The sequence below is a fragment of the Spermophilus citellus genome (genome assembly GCF_964194105.1).
Source record: "Spermophilus citellus genome assembly, chromosome: 4".
Taxonomy (NCBI): Eukaryota; Metazoa; Chordata; class Mammalia; order Rodentia; family Sciuridae; genus Spermophilus; species Spermophilus citellus.
Window position 1 is genome coordinate 50,246,451 of NC_138185.1, and position 16,516 is coordinate 50,262,966.

Below are 16,516 nucleotides of genomic sequence, written 5' to 3' on the forward strand. Positions count from 1 at the left end.
CTTGTCCAAAGAAGGAGGCCAGTACTAAAACACTGCCCTGGTATTCTAAGAGGATTCCCTGGCCACTGCCAAATGTTCTGAGGATTAGCGCTAATCCAGAAAGTTTCCAAGCCCAAGAAATTCAGGAACCAAGAGGCCCTATTTTATTCTAGATAGCCTCATTCTAGGAAGCTGGTCTCCAAATTTCCTTTTATTTAGATTTAGAGGAGGCACAATGAATGCTCTGCAGTTCAGTGGACACCACCCCTTTTACTTAGCAGTCCTCTAGTGTGAGGACTCTCTGACATGAGGCCTGGTCAGTTCCAGGATCAAACAGCTCCAGAGACTGGTGGCAGTAAGAATCACTTAGCCAGTGCTGGACTAAATAAGCAGAAATGTCACCAAGCAAGGGAAGGACAGGGTGTGTGTGAGGTGGAGCTGGCCTGAACAGTGCTGAGAGATATGCCTGGGCTCAGTCCTGCTGGCTCATACCAGGTGAACATAGGATCCTCTAACCTCCCAGATGATCAGATCTCCCTTGGCTATCAGCCATTTGAGGCCCTAGTGACTAAATGCTGACTGGAGCCCAACCTCCTGCTTAATACAGACTGGAGCAGGGACAGATTGTATGGCCTATGGGCAGCACCACATGAGTGGGCCCCTGGGCAAGGGTACTCCTCTCTATGAATGTTTCTTATAGGCTCACCTCAAACAGGGCTGAGTGCACAGCCCAGGAGATCCACATGTAGGTCCCTGACACCCAGATAAGCAGGACTCACCTGTGTCCTTAGGCTTCTTCCCCAGTTTTCCATTATCTACCTTTTGGCTATGCTGTTGCTATCAGCAACCACAGACATCAACATGCATGATTTAGAAAAGATCTTGCATATACAGGCACTTAGTAGAGTAGGTGAATAAACATGTGAAAGGAATAGAAAGCAACCTACTCTGTAATACTTTTTGTGTGTCTATGTGGTACCGGAAATTGAACCCAGTCCCTTCTGCATGTTACCTATGCAAGCCCTACAACTATATCCTCAGCCCTTTTTAATTTTATTTTGAGACATAGTCTCATGTGGTTGCCCAGGCTGGCCTTGCACTTGGGATCCTTCTCCTGCCTCACCCTCCCAAGTATTGGGGGTTATATGGGTGCCCCATATTGCCCAACTTCTCATATTTTTTTGTAGTGAATCTGGAAAATATATTGGGTAAAAGGTGACACTGGTAACACCACTGAGTTGTGACAGGCATTTGTGATGGCCTGAAGGTCTTTAGTATGGGTCTTCATGTCATTTTGATCACTGTGAGTAACAGAGCAGACTTGGTACCAGGTGTGGTATCAACAAAGGAAAAGACTGAGCAGGTTATCTGAGTTTTATCAAATTCTAATTACTTGATGTGGGATACAGGGGCTTCCCCAGGAAGCAAACGGATAAAAAAAAAAAGACAACTATAGGGAGTTAACATGGACTGCTTTGCAAGGAAGAAAAGAAAGCTGGGGATAGGAATCTAATTTAGTTCCAAGAAAGGCCTGAGGCAATGTGCGCAGACTAGAGTTATTTTCCTGGCTTCTGAACTAACAGTCTGTTTTTACTTCTCATTCGGATATGCCATCCTGGTCCCTGATTGGAGGGCAGAATGACAGCCAGGAACATATTCCAGATTCCCAATCCACAGATGACAGGTATCACCTGGACATATTTTGGATGGAATCAGACTTGGAGTCCCAAGTACTGAAAAGCAGATAGATAGATAGACACACACACACACACACACACACACACACACACACACACACACACGAGAGAGAGAGAAACAAGATACTACAGTGTTAGCAAAGAGTTTCTCGGAGAGACTTTTATTGTTATTTAAGCTATTCAGAGTTTTTGACCAACTTATTTGTTTGTTTGTTTTAGAAGGATGATATATTTTACTGTTGCATGTCTGTAATCCCAGTTATTCAGGAGGTTGAGGCAGGAGGATCCCAAGTTCAAGTCCAAGGCTAGCCTGGACAACTTATTGAAACCTTGTCTCAAAATAGAATTTTAAAAGGGGTTGAGATGTAGCTCAGTGGTAGAACGCTTGCTTAGCAAGGGCGAGGGCCTGAGTTCAGTCCCTAGTATTGTAAAAACAAAAACAAAACACAAAACCACAAAAGACATTCCTTTTGCTGATGAAAATGTATTTAGAGTAGACTAATGCATTAAATCTCAGATGCTGGCTTGGGTTGTGGCTCAGTGGTAGAGCACTTGCCTAGCATGTGCGAGGCCCTGGATTCGACCCTCAGAACCACATAAAAATAAACAAGTAAAATAAAGGTATTGTGTCCAACTACAATCGAAAAATAAATATTAAAAAAAAATCTCAGATGCTATGCTTCTAAAGTTTATTTATCTGATTCGTAAGTTTGGTTTCAGATTTGCTGTGAACTTAAGACCATATTAACCATGTTCTGGGGCCCAAAAGATTGTTATAGTTCCTTCAATGTCAAAATGGCCAGCCACCAGGTCATGATACCAATCTGGGGGAGATAAGAAGAGAGGTACCTCCTCCCTCCACACAGGTCTTCTCCTGGCTTAAGACAAAATTCCAGGTCACCACCAGGGGGCGCCCAAACTACCATCTCCTGTACCTCTAAAGCAGGGAAGATGGGCAAGGACATTTAAACCTTGACACAGTAAGAACAGAAAAACTGACAAGCCAGGAGCCTCAAGCAGCTGTGCAGAGAATGTCCCTTTCTCCCAGCAAACAAAAGGCTATTCTTGATGAGGACCTCAAGGGCTGTCATGACCCATTCCAGCTGCCTGGGGAGGGTGGCAGGGCCTGGAGACCAGGGTTCCTCAGTTCTGAGTGAGGGGACATCTGATGTGTTGTATAGAGACAGGCAGGTGCCCAGGTGGGTGAAGATGCAGGAAATGTCCAATTGCTGCTCCTAGTACCAGATTTTTTAGTAACTTTTCAAAAGAGGCCCCAAACCAGTATATATCTATTTGACAACTAAAAATCTCCCTTAAAAACAAAACACTGCCATGGGGCTAGGGGTGTAGGTCAGTGGCAGAGCACTTGCCTAGCAATGCATGAGGGCCTGGATTTGTTCCGTAGCAGAGCAAAAGATAATGAGATAAAAAACAAACCAAAAAAACCAAGAAAACCTTCCATAAGCTTCCTACTTCCATGTAACAGACACGTAAAGGAAAGTGTTAAGGACTGATATTTCCCTGGGGGCTTGTGATAGCCCCAATGCGCATGCACAGCCCTCCCCTCTGTGCCAAAGAGACTAATTCTACCCAGAGTTCCACTCTGGTGGAACAATCTGCCATCTTCTTAGGAAAACAGCCCAGCAAAATTTGTGGACTATACCTAAAGTAACCCAATAAATAACCTAAAGAAAATTCAATTCATATCTTTGCTGAGGCCCCACAGTATGCCAGGCCCCAGGGGATAACATGCCTCACACAACCCTGTTGTCCCCAGGGGCCTGAGGCAAGAAAGGGCCAGCAAAGTTAAAATGACCATGCAGGATCCATTCAAGTTTGTCACTAGCAAATTTGCAGCCCTGTGCTTTTGTGTTTACATGGAACCCCCAATTCTCTTCTTTTTATATTTAAGGGGCATTAATGTCAGAAAAATAAAGCTTCCTTGATTTTAGTATATCGTAGTTTCTTTTTAAGTTGTGCTTCTCACAGTGGTAAAACCTCTAGTAAGCATAAATTTCTAGAAGTTTGGCTAATTTTTCCATTAGAAAAATCAAATGTCACCGGGTATGGTGGTGTATTCCTGTAGTCCCAGCGACTCAGGAGGCTGAGACAGGAGGACTGTGAGTTCAAAGCCAGCCTCAGCAACTTAGCGAGACCCTAAGCAACTTAGTGAGGCCTTGTCTCAAAATAAAAAATAAAAAAAAAACTGGGATGTGGCTTTGTGGTTAAGAACACTGGGTTCAATCCCTGGTACCAAAAAGAAAAAAAAAAAAGAAAAAAGAAAAAAGAAAAACCAAATGTGTCTCTTAGTAGAAAGTATTTTACAGTAATTATAACATACAAAAATAAAAACCTTGATTTGGATTTACAAAGCATTAAATGTTGGCCTCACTGTTCTGTTCCTCTGTAGGAACAGAACAGTGTTGGGGGTTGGGAGCAGAAATTCCATGTTTCTGTGATTTAAGTCTGTTATAGTTTGACAGCCCAAATGTGCTGCACCACTAGAGAGGTGCCTGCCACCCTCCACCAATCCCTGGCTTTGCATCTCCTAAGCCATACATCTATCCACATCAACCAGCACCTCACAGCTCCTCCCATCTACCCTCTCCCTGCAATTCCCACTAATCCTGACAGAGTCTCCTGCTGCTTCTACAGCATGAAGTCCAGCTTCCTGAGAATCAAGCTTCTATCTACACAAGGGCCAAAGTCACTCTTTTCAAACCAACCCTGCAAAAGAGCAGGCAAGCAGCCTGTGTAGAACCCTCCTCATCCAATTCCAATGATGTCCACGTTCATTTTCAAGGACTTATTTCATGCAGTAAATGGGCTGAGTGTGAAATGATTCTCCCAAAGGGACTGTTCCCACATCTGGTTACCTTCTGCCTTTTGTCTCATAGGCTTGATACTTTCACACCATTTCTTCCAACTTCCCCCAAAACAACTTTGAAACACTGGGTCCAAGCTAACAAAGAGCCTATACCACTTATAAGGCCAGCATGAAATTCCACAAAAATCAAACCATGTCAGTTTTTTTTTTTTTTTTTTTTTTTTGGGGTACTAGGGATGGAACCCAGGGCTTTATATAAACGAGGCAAGCACACTCTACCACTGAGCTACATCCCCAGCCTGTTTGTCAAGGTGTTGTTCAGGAGGAAAAAATAGACATTTTTTAAAAGAAAAAAAGAAAAGGCCTAATTATTATTATTACTATTTTTTTAAAGTTGCTAAATTTTTCACTGGTCATTTTTTTCCAAGGACAGTTAACTTCCTATACTGTACAAGTGACAAATCATCTCCAACATGACAGCTTCAGATGACTTTTTACATCGTCAACATTTTATTCACCACAGCTCAAGACAGGTTCCCAACACCCAACACAATACAGTCATTGTGGGACACAATGCAGCACTGAAGGGCAAGCCATCATTACAAAATCATTACAACTGGGAAAGGCCATAGGGAATTTCCTGGGCAATGGAAATGTGTTATTTCTTAAACTGGGTGGTGGCTCTAACTACCTACCTAACTATGCACTGTATCTTTAAGATTTATAAATTTTACTAGGTACAACTTCAATCTCAACTAAAATAAAAAAAAACACTAAAATCAGACATCACTATGGAAATAAATTCTAGAATTTATTAAAAATTTGACATACACCACTTACCAAAATTCAAGAATATCAATTTGGCCTGTATCCCAGGACATAGTTTGACCAGAAATGGAATGGCAATGTACAACCCCAAAACACAGAGAAGTATCTTCCTCAGTCGGAACCATAGGCCCTTTCGTCTGCAAGAGAGAAGTAATTAAAAGATTAAAAATCAGTAGGTCCAATTTTGTCACTGTTTATTAATAGCACTGGTAAAGTCATTAAATGAGGACCACACACATCTTTTTCTCAGAATATTGCCAGTAATAATAGTAGCCTCCCATCTGCTTTTGTCAAAATAATTACTTCAGAGAGTCTTTTGAGTTTAGAATTATATTGAGTAGGAGGAGAGTTTTTGTCTTTATTTTTCCTGAAAGCCAAAGAAATAATCCTATTGATTTCTTATGATTGCTCTTGGGTAAGAATTCAGCAGACAGCCAGGAGCATAGAACACGCCTGTAATCCCAGTGACTCAGGAGACTGAGGCAGGAGGATCACAAATTTGAGGCTAGCCTCAGCAATTTAATGAGATCCTGTCTCAAAATGAAAAATGGCTAGAAACGTAGCTCAGTGGTAAAATGCCCCTGGGTTTAATTCCCAGTACCAATAATAATAACAGTAGTATTAGTAACAATAATAATAATAACCATCATCATCATCATCATCATCATCATTATCATCCGGCACACAGCAGACTTAGAAAGCACCCCACCTGACATCATAGCCCAGTTGCCACTTCATCTCAACAAACAGTAGCCTTCTCTGGGCCTTGCAGTCACCCTTCTGTGAACCAACTGCCCTTGTTAGTTACTCATTTGTGATTTGTAGGAAGCATGTACAATCAGGATATCAGAAGAACCTGTCCAACCAGGTCCAAGGAGATGACAGAGGGCTGAGAACAAGACTGTGACTGTCAAGCCCTGTCCTGGCATTTATGCCTACCCCTGGGCCCCATCCCTTCTCTAGGCCCTTCACACTCAGTAACCCCAGGGTTTTAAGACCCCCTTCTTATCCCTCCCTAGCATCAGAATCTCTCCTTTCTCTTCCTGAGGCCTTATCAAAAATGTCTCTAATCCAAAGATTCTCACACTGCTTGGTCTCAGCACCTATCTACAGAAATGTCTGTTTATATAGCTTCTATGAATTATTATCCATCATATGAAAAGTTAAAATTAAGGTATTTTGTCTAGGGCTGGGCGTGCAGCTCAGTGCAGACCACTTGCCTAGCATGCACGAGGCCCTGGGTTCCATCTTTAACACTGCAAAAAAAAAAAAAAGTGTATCAATTTATCTATTAATAATAAACAGTTGGGCTGGGGATGTGACTCAAGTGGTAGCGTGCTCACCTAGCATGCATGAGGCACTGGGTTAGATTCTTGGCACCACATGAAAACAAACAAAAAAAAATGAAGATATGGTGTCCACCTAAAAAAATATTTAAAAAATTTAAAAATAATAAACAGCTCATTACATGTTAATGATTAATATTTGTCATGAAAAATAGTTCTATTTTATTTTTAACACAAATAGTTTTAGTGAGAAGAGTGGCATTCACATTTTTATAAATTTCCTTAAGTCAGGCAGCTCAACAGAAGGTAGATGGATCCTATCTGCTTCTGCCTTCAATTTGTTGTAGTATCACATGATGCACAGTGTTTGAAAAACTCCTCTTATACTTGGATGAGTGGAAAGGGTAAATTACATCTCAATGTTATGAAAATCACTGAACTTACAGAGGATCTTGGGGCCCACCCCCAAGTGTGCAGAACAGACTTTGAGAATTGCTGCTTTCACCACACTAAACATTATTGGAATTGGTTTCTTATTTCTGGACTAATTAAAAAAAAATTAAGGTGGTTTTTAAAAATGGTTGACATGCAACAACAGAGATGAACCTCAAAAGCAATATGCCAAGGTATATAACACATTCACAAAAAAATTATGGACTCTATGATTTCATTTTTCTGAAATTCTAGAAAAGGCAAAACTACAGGGACAGAAAATATAAGAATGATGATTGCCAGGAGCTGGGATAGAGAAGGAAATCAAACACAAGGCACATGAGGGAATCTGAAGTTATGGGAGTATTTTTTATCTTGATTGTGGCTATGACTACATGATTGTACACAGTTGTTAAGACTCATTAAATTGGGCTGGGATTGTGGCTCAGCGGTAGTACGCTCGCCTAGCACTTTCGAGGAGCTGGGTTCGATCCTCAGCACCACATAAAAATAAACAAATAAAATAAAGGTTAAAAAAAAGGAGAGAAAGCATTATCTACCACACAAAAGACAGTTTTTTAAAAAAAAGACTCATTAAAGTAAGGCGAATTGGTCAATTTTACTATAAATAAATAATACCTAAATAAAACAAATGCAAACAATAAGTTAACAAGGCTTATACAAATACCTCAATAAAACTGATGACAAGTATTCATATCTGGTAATGCTATTAAATTACTCTTACCCTAGGATCATTCGGCAGTCACTACTGAGCATCTGGCATCTTGTAGGCATTAGACAATCAGGCAGCAAAGATCAGTATCCACACAGGCACTGTGCTCACAGCCCAGTAAGGCAGACTCAAGGCTGTGGCAGGCTTTGGGAGAGAGATTTGGTGCCTCGAGACACCCCACAGTGTGATCTGACTAAGTCTGGGCAATCCAAAAGAAGCCACTGGGCTGACACACTAAGAAATATAGGAATTAATTAGATGTGGGAGAACAGTTTAAAATGGCATTTTAAATTCTATTCATAATCTACCCTTGCAGTGAGGAAAGGTATACAATATTGTGTTTGAAAGTGCCAGATCTTAAGTTTGGATTAACATCCAACTAGCCAACTGTCTAGTCATACAATTGTGGGCAGGTTCCTTAACTTGGTTGAGCCTTGCTTTTCCTCAAAGCACAGTGGGGATGCTAATGGTGTCTCAACTGGTATCTTAGCTAAGGTGTAGAAAGCTTGCCGAGGATGCAAGAGGCCCTGAGTTTGGTTTGATTTCCCAGCACTGGAGGGCAGAGGCGGGCAGGAAAGAGAATGAGTAAATATGGAGGAAGGGGGAAAAAATAATGGCATCTCCTTTGCGGGGCTCCTAAAAGGCTTATACACAATAATGCATGTGAAGCATGTGTATGAATCCTGGCACAAAATCAGCAACTCACCTCAACTATTATAACCCTCTGTGCACAAATGCTCTGCAAGGGGGAATATAAATCTAATGTGAGTGGTCAAAAGAGGCTGGGGATTCAGGACTTGATTCCAAAAGAAATGGAGAGTTCATAAAAAAAAAAAAAAAGAAAAGAAAAGAAAAGAAATAGCTTGTAACCAAACGTGTTACCACCAAAGGCTCAACTTGTGCTTGAGTCCTCTGTTCTGGCCACCTGTGATCACTCCTGTGTCCTCCCACAATTTGCTCACTCATTCTTTGCTCTACTGCAATGTGTTCTGTTAGTTTGAGATTTTATGCCTTGAGAGAAGGAAAAGCAAATACCCATACAAAGTCGTGTTTCAAAATGTTCATGGAAGCTGAATTCACAATATCCCCAAACTGAAACCACCCCAACATCCAACAATGAATGAACAAACCAAAGGTTAAGTACATAGAATGGAGTACCAAGAAAATGGAGAAAATTATTGCTACATGTAACCATGTAGATACTCTCAAAATAATTAAGCTTAATGAAAGACACCAAGTGAAAGATGTCTAGGACACTGGCAGTTTTTCCCTCCCGAGACATTTATTTTACCTAAAAAGTATCTCTATTCATTTGCAAAATTAATAGCTTCTTTCTTGAGCTGAATATTTCAGGGTGATGATTCCTCCATAGATGGAAATGAACAGCATCTATCTTCTTTTTTTCATACTGGGGATTGAACCCAGGAGCATTTTACCACTGAGTTATAGCTCCAGCTCTTATTTTCATAAAATTTTGAGACAGGGTCTTACTAACTTGCTTAGGCTGGCCTTGACTTGAGATCTTTCTGCTTCAGTCTTCTGAGTTGCTGAGATTATAGGACTGCACCTCCACAGAAGATGACCTGGCAGTTATCTTCTCTAATTTTTAAAAATTATTTTTTTCTGTGGTACTGGAGATAGAACTCAGGGCTTCATGCATGTTAGGCAAGCATCTTATCATTGAGCTATATCCCTAGCCCTATCTTCTTCTTCTTTTTTTCCTTTTTAAATTTGTTTTACTTAGTTGTACTTGATAGCCCTAACTTCTTTATATTCTGAAATAATCTATAAAGGCAGGAATCATCTGTTCCCTAAAAAGTTAAAAAGAACTGACCAAGAAGAAAATTTTTTTTAAAAGATACAAGTTTTTTGGGGTGTGTGTGTGGGGGGGATATCACTTTCTCAAATTTTTAAAAAGTTAATGCTACCTATTTATTGTGTCATTTTTGTGACTATTTGTGAGAAAACTTTCTTTATCACTGGTACTACTGCTTTTCTTGTATTCCTTTTTCACTGGAAGCAGCTGCTGTTCTTGATTACTGGTAGGAATGAACACTGCCCATGTGGCTGAGGGAACACACTGCCAACTTTGCCTACGTGGGACCTGGTTTGATCAAAGAGATCCAAGGTTCTTCAGACTTCACATATCCAAGTGCAGGGTCAAAATTTTGGCCACAGCCTGTTCAGGTGTTTTTCTTTTAAGATTACTTGTCTGATAAAGACCATGAACAAATAACTATATCACTGGTATAGGGGGCAACACACAGCAGCCCTTATTTGAACTGCTTGGTATGTGTGCAAAACAGAGGTTGAGGGAGATGCACCCTGCAGCCGAAAGGAATGGAGCAGGTGAAGAAGGGGCCTGGCAAGGTCAAGTTTCTGAGAAGGAAGTTGGCAGCCAGTAGAGGAGGTGGGGAGGATTTGGGCCAACATTCAGCAGTTCCTGCAGGTGACAAGATAATGAGCCATTTCTGAACCAGACCATAAGCCAGCCACTCTTCTGGGTCCTACATCCTTCAGGCCTTTTGCCTCTCTGGGATCCAACAACTCAAATACTGATACCTCACACCATGTGTGTGTGAGTGTGTCCTTATCTGGAAGGCAGTGTTATTCTCACACCAATGACATAGATGTCTATAGATGTGGCAGAACCCACAGGGAACTCCGGGAAAAGGAAAGAGATTCATAAACATTTTATGAGGTTTTGCTATAAGGTATATCTTTCAAGTAGGGGCTGGACTACAAATCAATTTAAGGTGTTTCTTAGAATAAAGAGAATGTAAAATTAGGTCAGATACCTTAGTCTTTCCAAAGAGATCAAAAAACAGAGTAAATTGAGGGATAGGGATTTGGCTCAGTTGTTAACTATCCCTGAGTTCAATCCCTAGTACCAAATCAAAAAACGAAAACAAAAAACAAACAACAACAACTAACCCCTCAAAGCCAGAGTAAGTTCAGATCAGTTTAATTTGATTCAGTCATGCAGAGATTCAGAATGTTTCTCAGAGCATATCTGATTTCTGATCTGGCATATAAGGGAGCACAGATGTTATCACTCCATTTTAAAAGTAGAAAGCTGAACAAACTAAAAAAATCAACAATTCTTCTCAGATTTACCAAAGGAATGAGGTCAACACAGTCAAGGGGTTGGAATAGAGTGGGGAGCTTTTGTTAGTTTTCCCTCCAGGTCCTCTACCAGGTCAAAGTAGAAATCTCAAAAGAAACTTTAAAATATTTTTAATTAAATGGAAATGAAAAAAACTCATTGAAATTTGTGGGATACAGTGAAAGCACTATTTACAAGGAAACTTATAACACTGAAAGCAATATTATAAGAGAATGGAGATCTAAAACCAAACCTGTAAGCTTTGAGCTTAGAAAACTAGACAAATTAAATACAACATAACCAGAAGAAGAGAACTAATAAAAATTAAGAGAAAAATAAGAAAAATCAAAAAGAGAAATTCAACAGAGAGTAGGAAAATATCAATGAAACTAAAAGCTGTTTCTCTGAAAAAGAAAAAGAAATCAATACCAATTAAGAAAAAATGGGAGAACACAGATTACTAATATCAGAAATGAAGAGGAGACATCACTACAGATTCTATGGACATTAAAAGATTAAGAAATACTACAAACAACTCTGTCTACAAATGTGATAATACAGAAGAAATGGACCAATTCCTTGAAAGACACAACTTCTCAAAATATAAGCAGCAAACTATTTGAACAGATTTATTCCTACTAAACAAACTGAGTCAATAATTAATGACCTTCTAAAACAGATAGTACTGGGTTCATTGTGAGTTCTACCAAATGTCTTAAGGAAGAGATCCCATTCTCTATAATCTCTTCCAGAAGATAGAAAAAAAGAGAACATTTCCTTACTCATCATATGAGAACAGCATTACCCTAATACCTAAATCAGACACAAAGACATTACAAGAAAACTATAGACCAATATCTCACATGAAGTTAGAGGTGAAAATCCTCTTTAAACTATAGTTAAGCATATTATATTAATGTAATCCTTCCCTTCAGCAGGCTAAAAAAGAAAAATCACATGGTCATAAAATATATGCATAAAAATCCATTTGACAAAATCCAATACCCACTTATGATAAAACCTTCAGTGCACCAGAACAGAGGACAACTACTGTGTGATTCCAACTATATGACATTCTGGAAAAAGCTAAATTATGGAGATAGTAAAAAGATGAGTGGTTTTTTTTTTTAACCTTCAGAGATTGAACTCAGGGGCACTTGACCACTGAGCCATATCCCCAGCACTATTTTGTAGTTTATTTAGAGACAGGGTCTCACTGAATTGCTTAAAGTTGCTGAGGCTGGTTTTGAACTGGAAATTCTCCTGTCTCAGCCTCCCAAGCCTCTGGGATTACAGGTGTGAGTGTGCTTAGCTTGATTCTTATATATTGCTCATATCCTGCAACCTTACTGGCCTTGTAAAGTTTTTTACTAGATTCCTTAGGATTTTCTACACATAAGCTTATGTCATATGCAAATAGAACCAGTTTTACTTCTTTCTTTCCTACTTACATAACTTATTTTTTTGCCTAATTGCCCTAGCAGACCCTTCAGTACAATGTTGACTAGGAGTGGACATAGTAGACATCCTTGCCTTTCAGTCTCTTACTATTTAAGTATGTGGGGTTTTTTTGGATGCTTTCTATTAGACTAAGATGGTTCCCTTCTATTTATAATTTGTTGATTTTTTTATCATGAAAAAGTGTTACATTATGTCAAATGCCTTTTCTGTATCTATTGAGATGATCATGTAATTCTTGTCCTTTATTCTACTGATATGTACAGTTCTTTTTAAAAAAATCTATTTAATTTATTTATTTTTGAGAGAGAGCGAATTTTTATTTATTTATTTATTTTTTAGTTTTCAGCAGACACAACATCTTTGTTTGTATGTGGTGCTGAGGATCGAACCCGGGCCGCATGCATACCAGGCGAGCGTGCTACCGCTTGAGCCACATCCCCAGCCCTGATATGTACATTTCATTAATTGATTTTTTTGTAAGTTCAACTAACCTTGTACTTTTAGAATAAAGCTCACTTTTTTATGACGTATAATACTATAAACATCTTACATATATAAACACACACATACATATATATGTGTGTGTGTGTATATATATATATAGAGAGAGAATGTATATATAAAAAAATCTATATTTGGATTGCTAGTATTTGGTTGATGATTTTTTACTGATATTCATAAAATTTTCTGTGAGATCTCTGTCTGGGTTTGGGGTCATGATAATACTGACTATATAATAAATTGAATTCTAGATAGGGCAGCAGGGTGGGCAGGGAAAGAGAGCGGGCAGGGGATTAGCAAGGATGGTGGAATGTGATAGACATAATTATCCAAAGTACATGTATGAAGACACGAATTGGTATCAACATACTTTATATACAAGCAGGGAAATGAAAAATTGTGCTGTGTATGTGTAATAAGAATTGTAACGCATTCTGCTGTCATTTGTTTTTTTAAATAAGATAAACTTTATATTCAGATCAACTGCAGATTGAAAACATTAAAAAGAAAATTGTGTCTGTAAATGAAAATGTAGACTTTTTTTCTTGTCATTATTTTCTAGACTATACAGTAGTATAACAACTATTTTCATAGCATTTACACTGGAGTAAATATTATAAGTAATCTAAAGATGATTTAGTCTGTAATCCCAGCTACTTAAGAGGCTCAGGCTAGAAGACTGAGGTGAGACCCTGACTCAAAATAAAAGGACTGGATAGGTAGCTAAGTGGTAAAGTGCCTTTGGGTTCAATCCCTAGTACCTCAAAAAAAAAAAAAGTATACAAGTTTTATGCAAATACTCATTTTATATAAGGGACTTGAGCATCCACATATTTGGGTATCCACATGAGGTATGGTGAGGTGTAAAACCAATCCCCCAAAGACACTGAAGGACAACTCTGTGTTGAAAGTTACTTGAGCTGACAATCACTTAGCTGTGTGTTAAAATTCTCTGAGAAGTTTATAAAATTCTAATGCTTGATATCTGTCCCAGAGATTCTAGTTTCATCGGCTTTTAGTGTGATCTGATTATGACTATCATTTTAAAAAACAACTCACAGGGTATGGCCACATAGCTCAATGGTAGAGCATTTGTCTAGCATGCATGAGGCTATGGGTTCAATATCCAGTAGCATGTGTGTACACAGACACACAGTGTTAAAACAACAAAACCCACAGTATCTAACACATTGCCAGACACACATACACAGCCATATTCATTTATTACATCAATTAACAACTAAATGAAGGGACCACTAATTAAGAGTCTCTGTGTCTTTGGATCAGGACATTTTCTCGAAAAGAGCATTTATTTATTTATTTATTTTTATTGATTATTTAAAACATTACATAGCTCATGATATATCATCTTTCATACATTTGACTCAAATTGGGTTTTGAACTCCCATTTTCACCCCAAATACAGATTACAGAATCACATCTGTTACATATTCACATTTTTACATAATGCCATATTAGTGACTGTTGTATTCTGCTACCTTTCCTATCCCCTACTATCCCCCCTCCCCTCCACTCCCCTCCCATCTTCCCTCTCTACCTCCTCTGCTGTTGTTCAATTCTCTCCCTTTTTTTCCCTCCCCCTTGCCCCTCATAACCTCTTATAATTTTATGTATCATTGAAGGTCCCCTACCATTTCCATATGCTTTCCCTTCTCTCTCCCTTTCTCTCCCCCCATTCGTCTTTGTTTACTGTAGTCTTTTCCTCATGCTCTTCCTTCCTGTTCTGTTCTTAGTTGCTCCCTTTATATCAAAGCAGACATTTGGCATTTGTTTTTTAGGGCTTGGCTAGCTTTGCTTAGCATAATCGAAAAGAGCATTTATTAATTGTACGTATCTACAAAAAGGATTTCTTGCTGGGCACAGCAGCACATGCCTTAATCCATACAACTTGGGGCGTTGAGAAAGAAAGATCACAGGTTCAAGGTCAGCCTGGGCATTTAGGGAGTTTTTTTGTTTTGTTTCAAAACAAAATAAAAAGGGCTGGCGGATTTCTCAAAACTAAAATTAATTTTGAAAATTTAAAATTAATTTCAAAACTGGTGATTTAGGCTGGGCATGGTAGTGCAAGCCTGCAATCCCAGTGGCTCAGGAGGCTAAGGCAGGAGGATCCCAAGTTCCAGAGCTACTCTCAGCAACTTAGTGAGGCCCTAAGCAACTTAGCAAGACCCTGTCTTAAAATAAAAAAATAAAAAGGGCTAGTGATGTGGCTTATTGGTTAAACATCCTGGGGTTCAATCCCTAGTTAAAAAAAAAAAAAGGAAGAAAACCCAAACTAGTGACTTATAATTAGCTGCTCTATCACCCTAGTTTTTTTGATATCTAGTTATAAAGGAACAAATATAAAGAATTTATAGATGAAAATGAGCTAGCTTGATGGGCTGGGGATGTGGCTCAAGTGGTAGCACACTCGCCTGGCATGTGTGCAGCCCAGGTTCGATCCTCAGCACCACACACAAATAAAGATGGTGTGTCTGCTGAAAACTAAAAAATAAATATTAAAGATTCTCTCTCTCTCTCTCTCTCTTTGAAAAAAAAAAAAAGAAAAGAAAATGAGCTAGCTTGAAATCTGACTCTATCATTAAGCAATACTGATAGGATATTTGTATTTTGGTTTTTGTTCATTGTTCCTGGCTCATAACTCCAGTAGTCCTTGTTATTTCTTAAATACCTAGAACAATGTGTTTTATCTTGTTAAAGTATTTGGCACTTGTCCTTGCTTTCGGAAGTGCTTTGGCAGAGCTTCAGAGCAATGAGGTGAAAGACTTTCTTCTGTTACAGTGTTGGGATGCTTTATGCCTCAGCAAGCAAAATTTCTCTCAGAACTTCTGCCCTTCTTTCAACTGCCCCTCTTTTCTCCCAAAGCAGACCATTGAAACTAGAATTTCTTTTCCTCAAGGCAGTCACAGGAACTATAATGTTCCCCACCTTTCATAAGACCCCCATTTCAGAGGGGTCCTGCTGCATGGCGAGGCCAAGAAAAATCTGAATAGATGGGCCTTGTGGGGATTCCTCACTCAGGTCTGTTAGCACTAGACCACCTCCTTTTGGTTCAATCACATTTCTACATGACTATTTGTGCTTCAATCATGCTTACATGATGAAATCTTCATAAAACTCAAAAGGACATGGTTCAGAGATTTGTAGGAAGGTGAACAAGAGCTCATTCATGTGCTAGAAGGGTGGCACAACCCAACTCCATGGAGACACAAGGTCCTATACTCAGGACCTATCCAGATCTCTTCATCTGGCTGTTTGTGTCTTTTAAATATCCTTTGTAATATATTGGTAAATGTAAGTAAGTGGTTTCCTGAATTTTGTGAACTCCTATAGTAAATTAATGAAGCCTAAAAAAAAGGGATCATGGTGATAGGGAACAGACAGATGTGAGTAATAGGAATGTGAGGCTGGAGAAATGGTTCTATAGACTGGGCACACTGTGCTCACCCCTACATAATTTCACTTTTGAGAAGCAATTTACCTGCAACCCTGCCTGGCTTACGTCGACAGGATATATTATATTCCTCAGCAAACTACCTGTTACTGTAAAAGAAATGTAGGCCCTAAAATGCTGATAAGAAGAATACAAGTTACCCTGAAATAGGGGCTTCTATGACCCTTATACAGACTAGATCCAGAAACTCAGGG

The 16,516-nt window shown here is 39.2% G+C and overlaps 1 protein-coding gene across 1 annotated transcript in view; it reads right to left on the bottom strand.

Moving 5' to 3' along the window:
* Positions 1–16,516, bottom strand: part of ABHD12 (abhydrolase domain containing 12, lysophospholipase) — a 95,047-nt gene that overhangs the window by 20,666 nt on the left and 57,865 nt on the right. Inside the window, exon 2 of the mRNA XM_081292145.1 lies at positions 5,344–5,468. Coding sequence (XP_081148271.1) covers positions 5,344–5,468 — 125 coding nt within the window. The remainder of the gene's footprint in view (positions 1–5,343; positions 5,469–16,516) is intronic.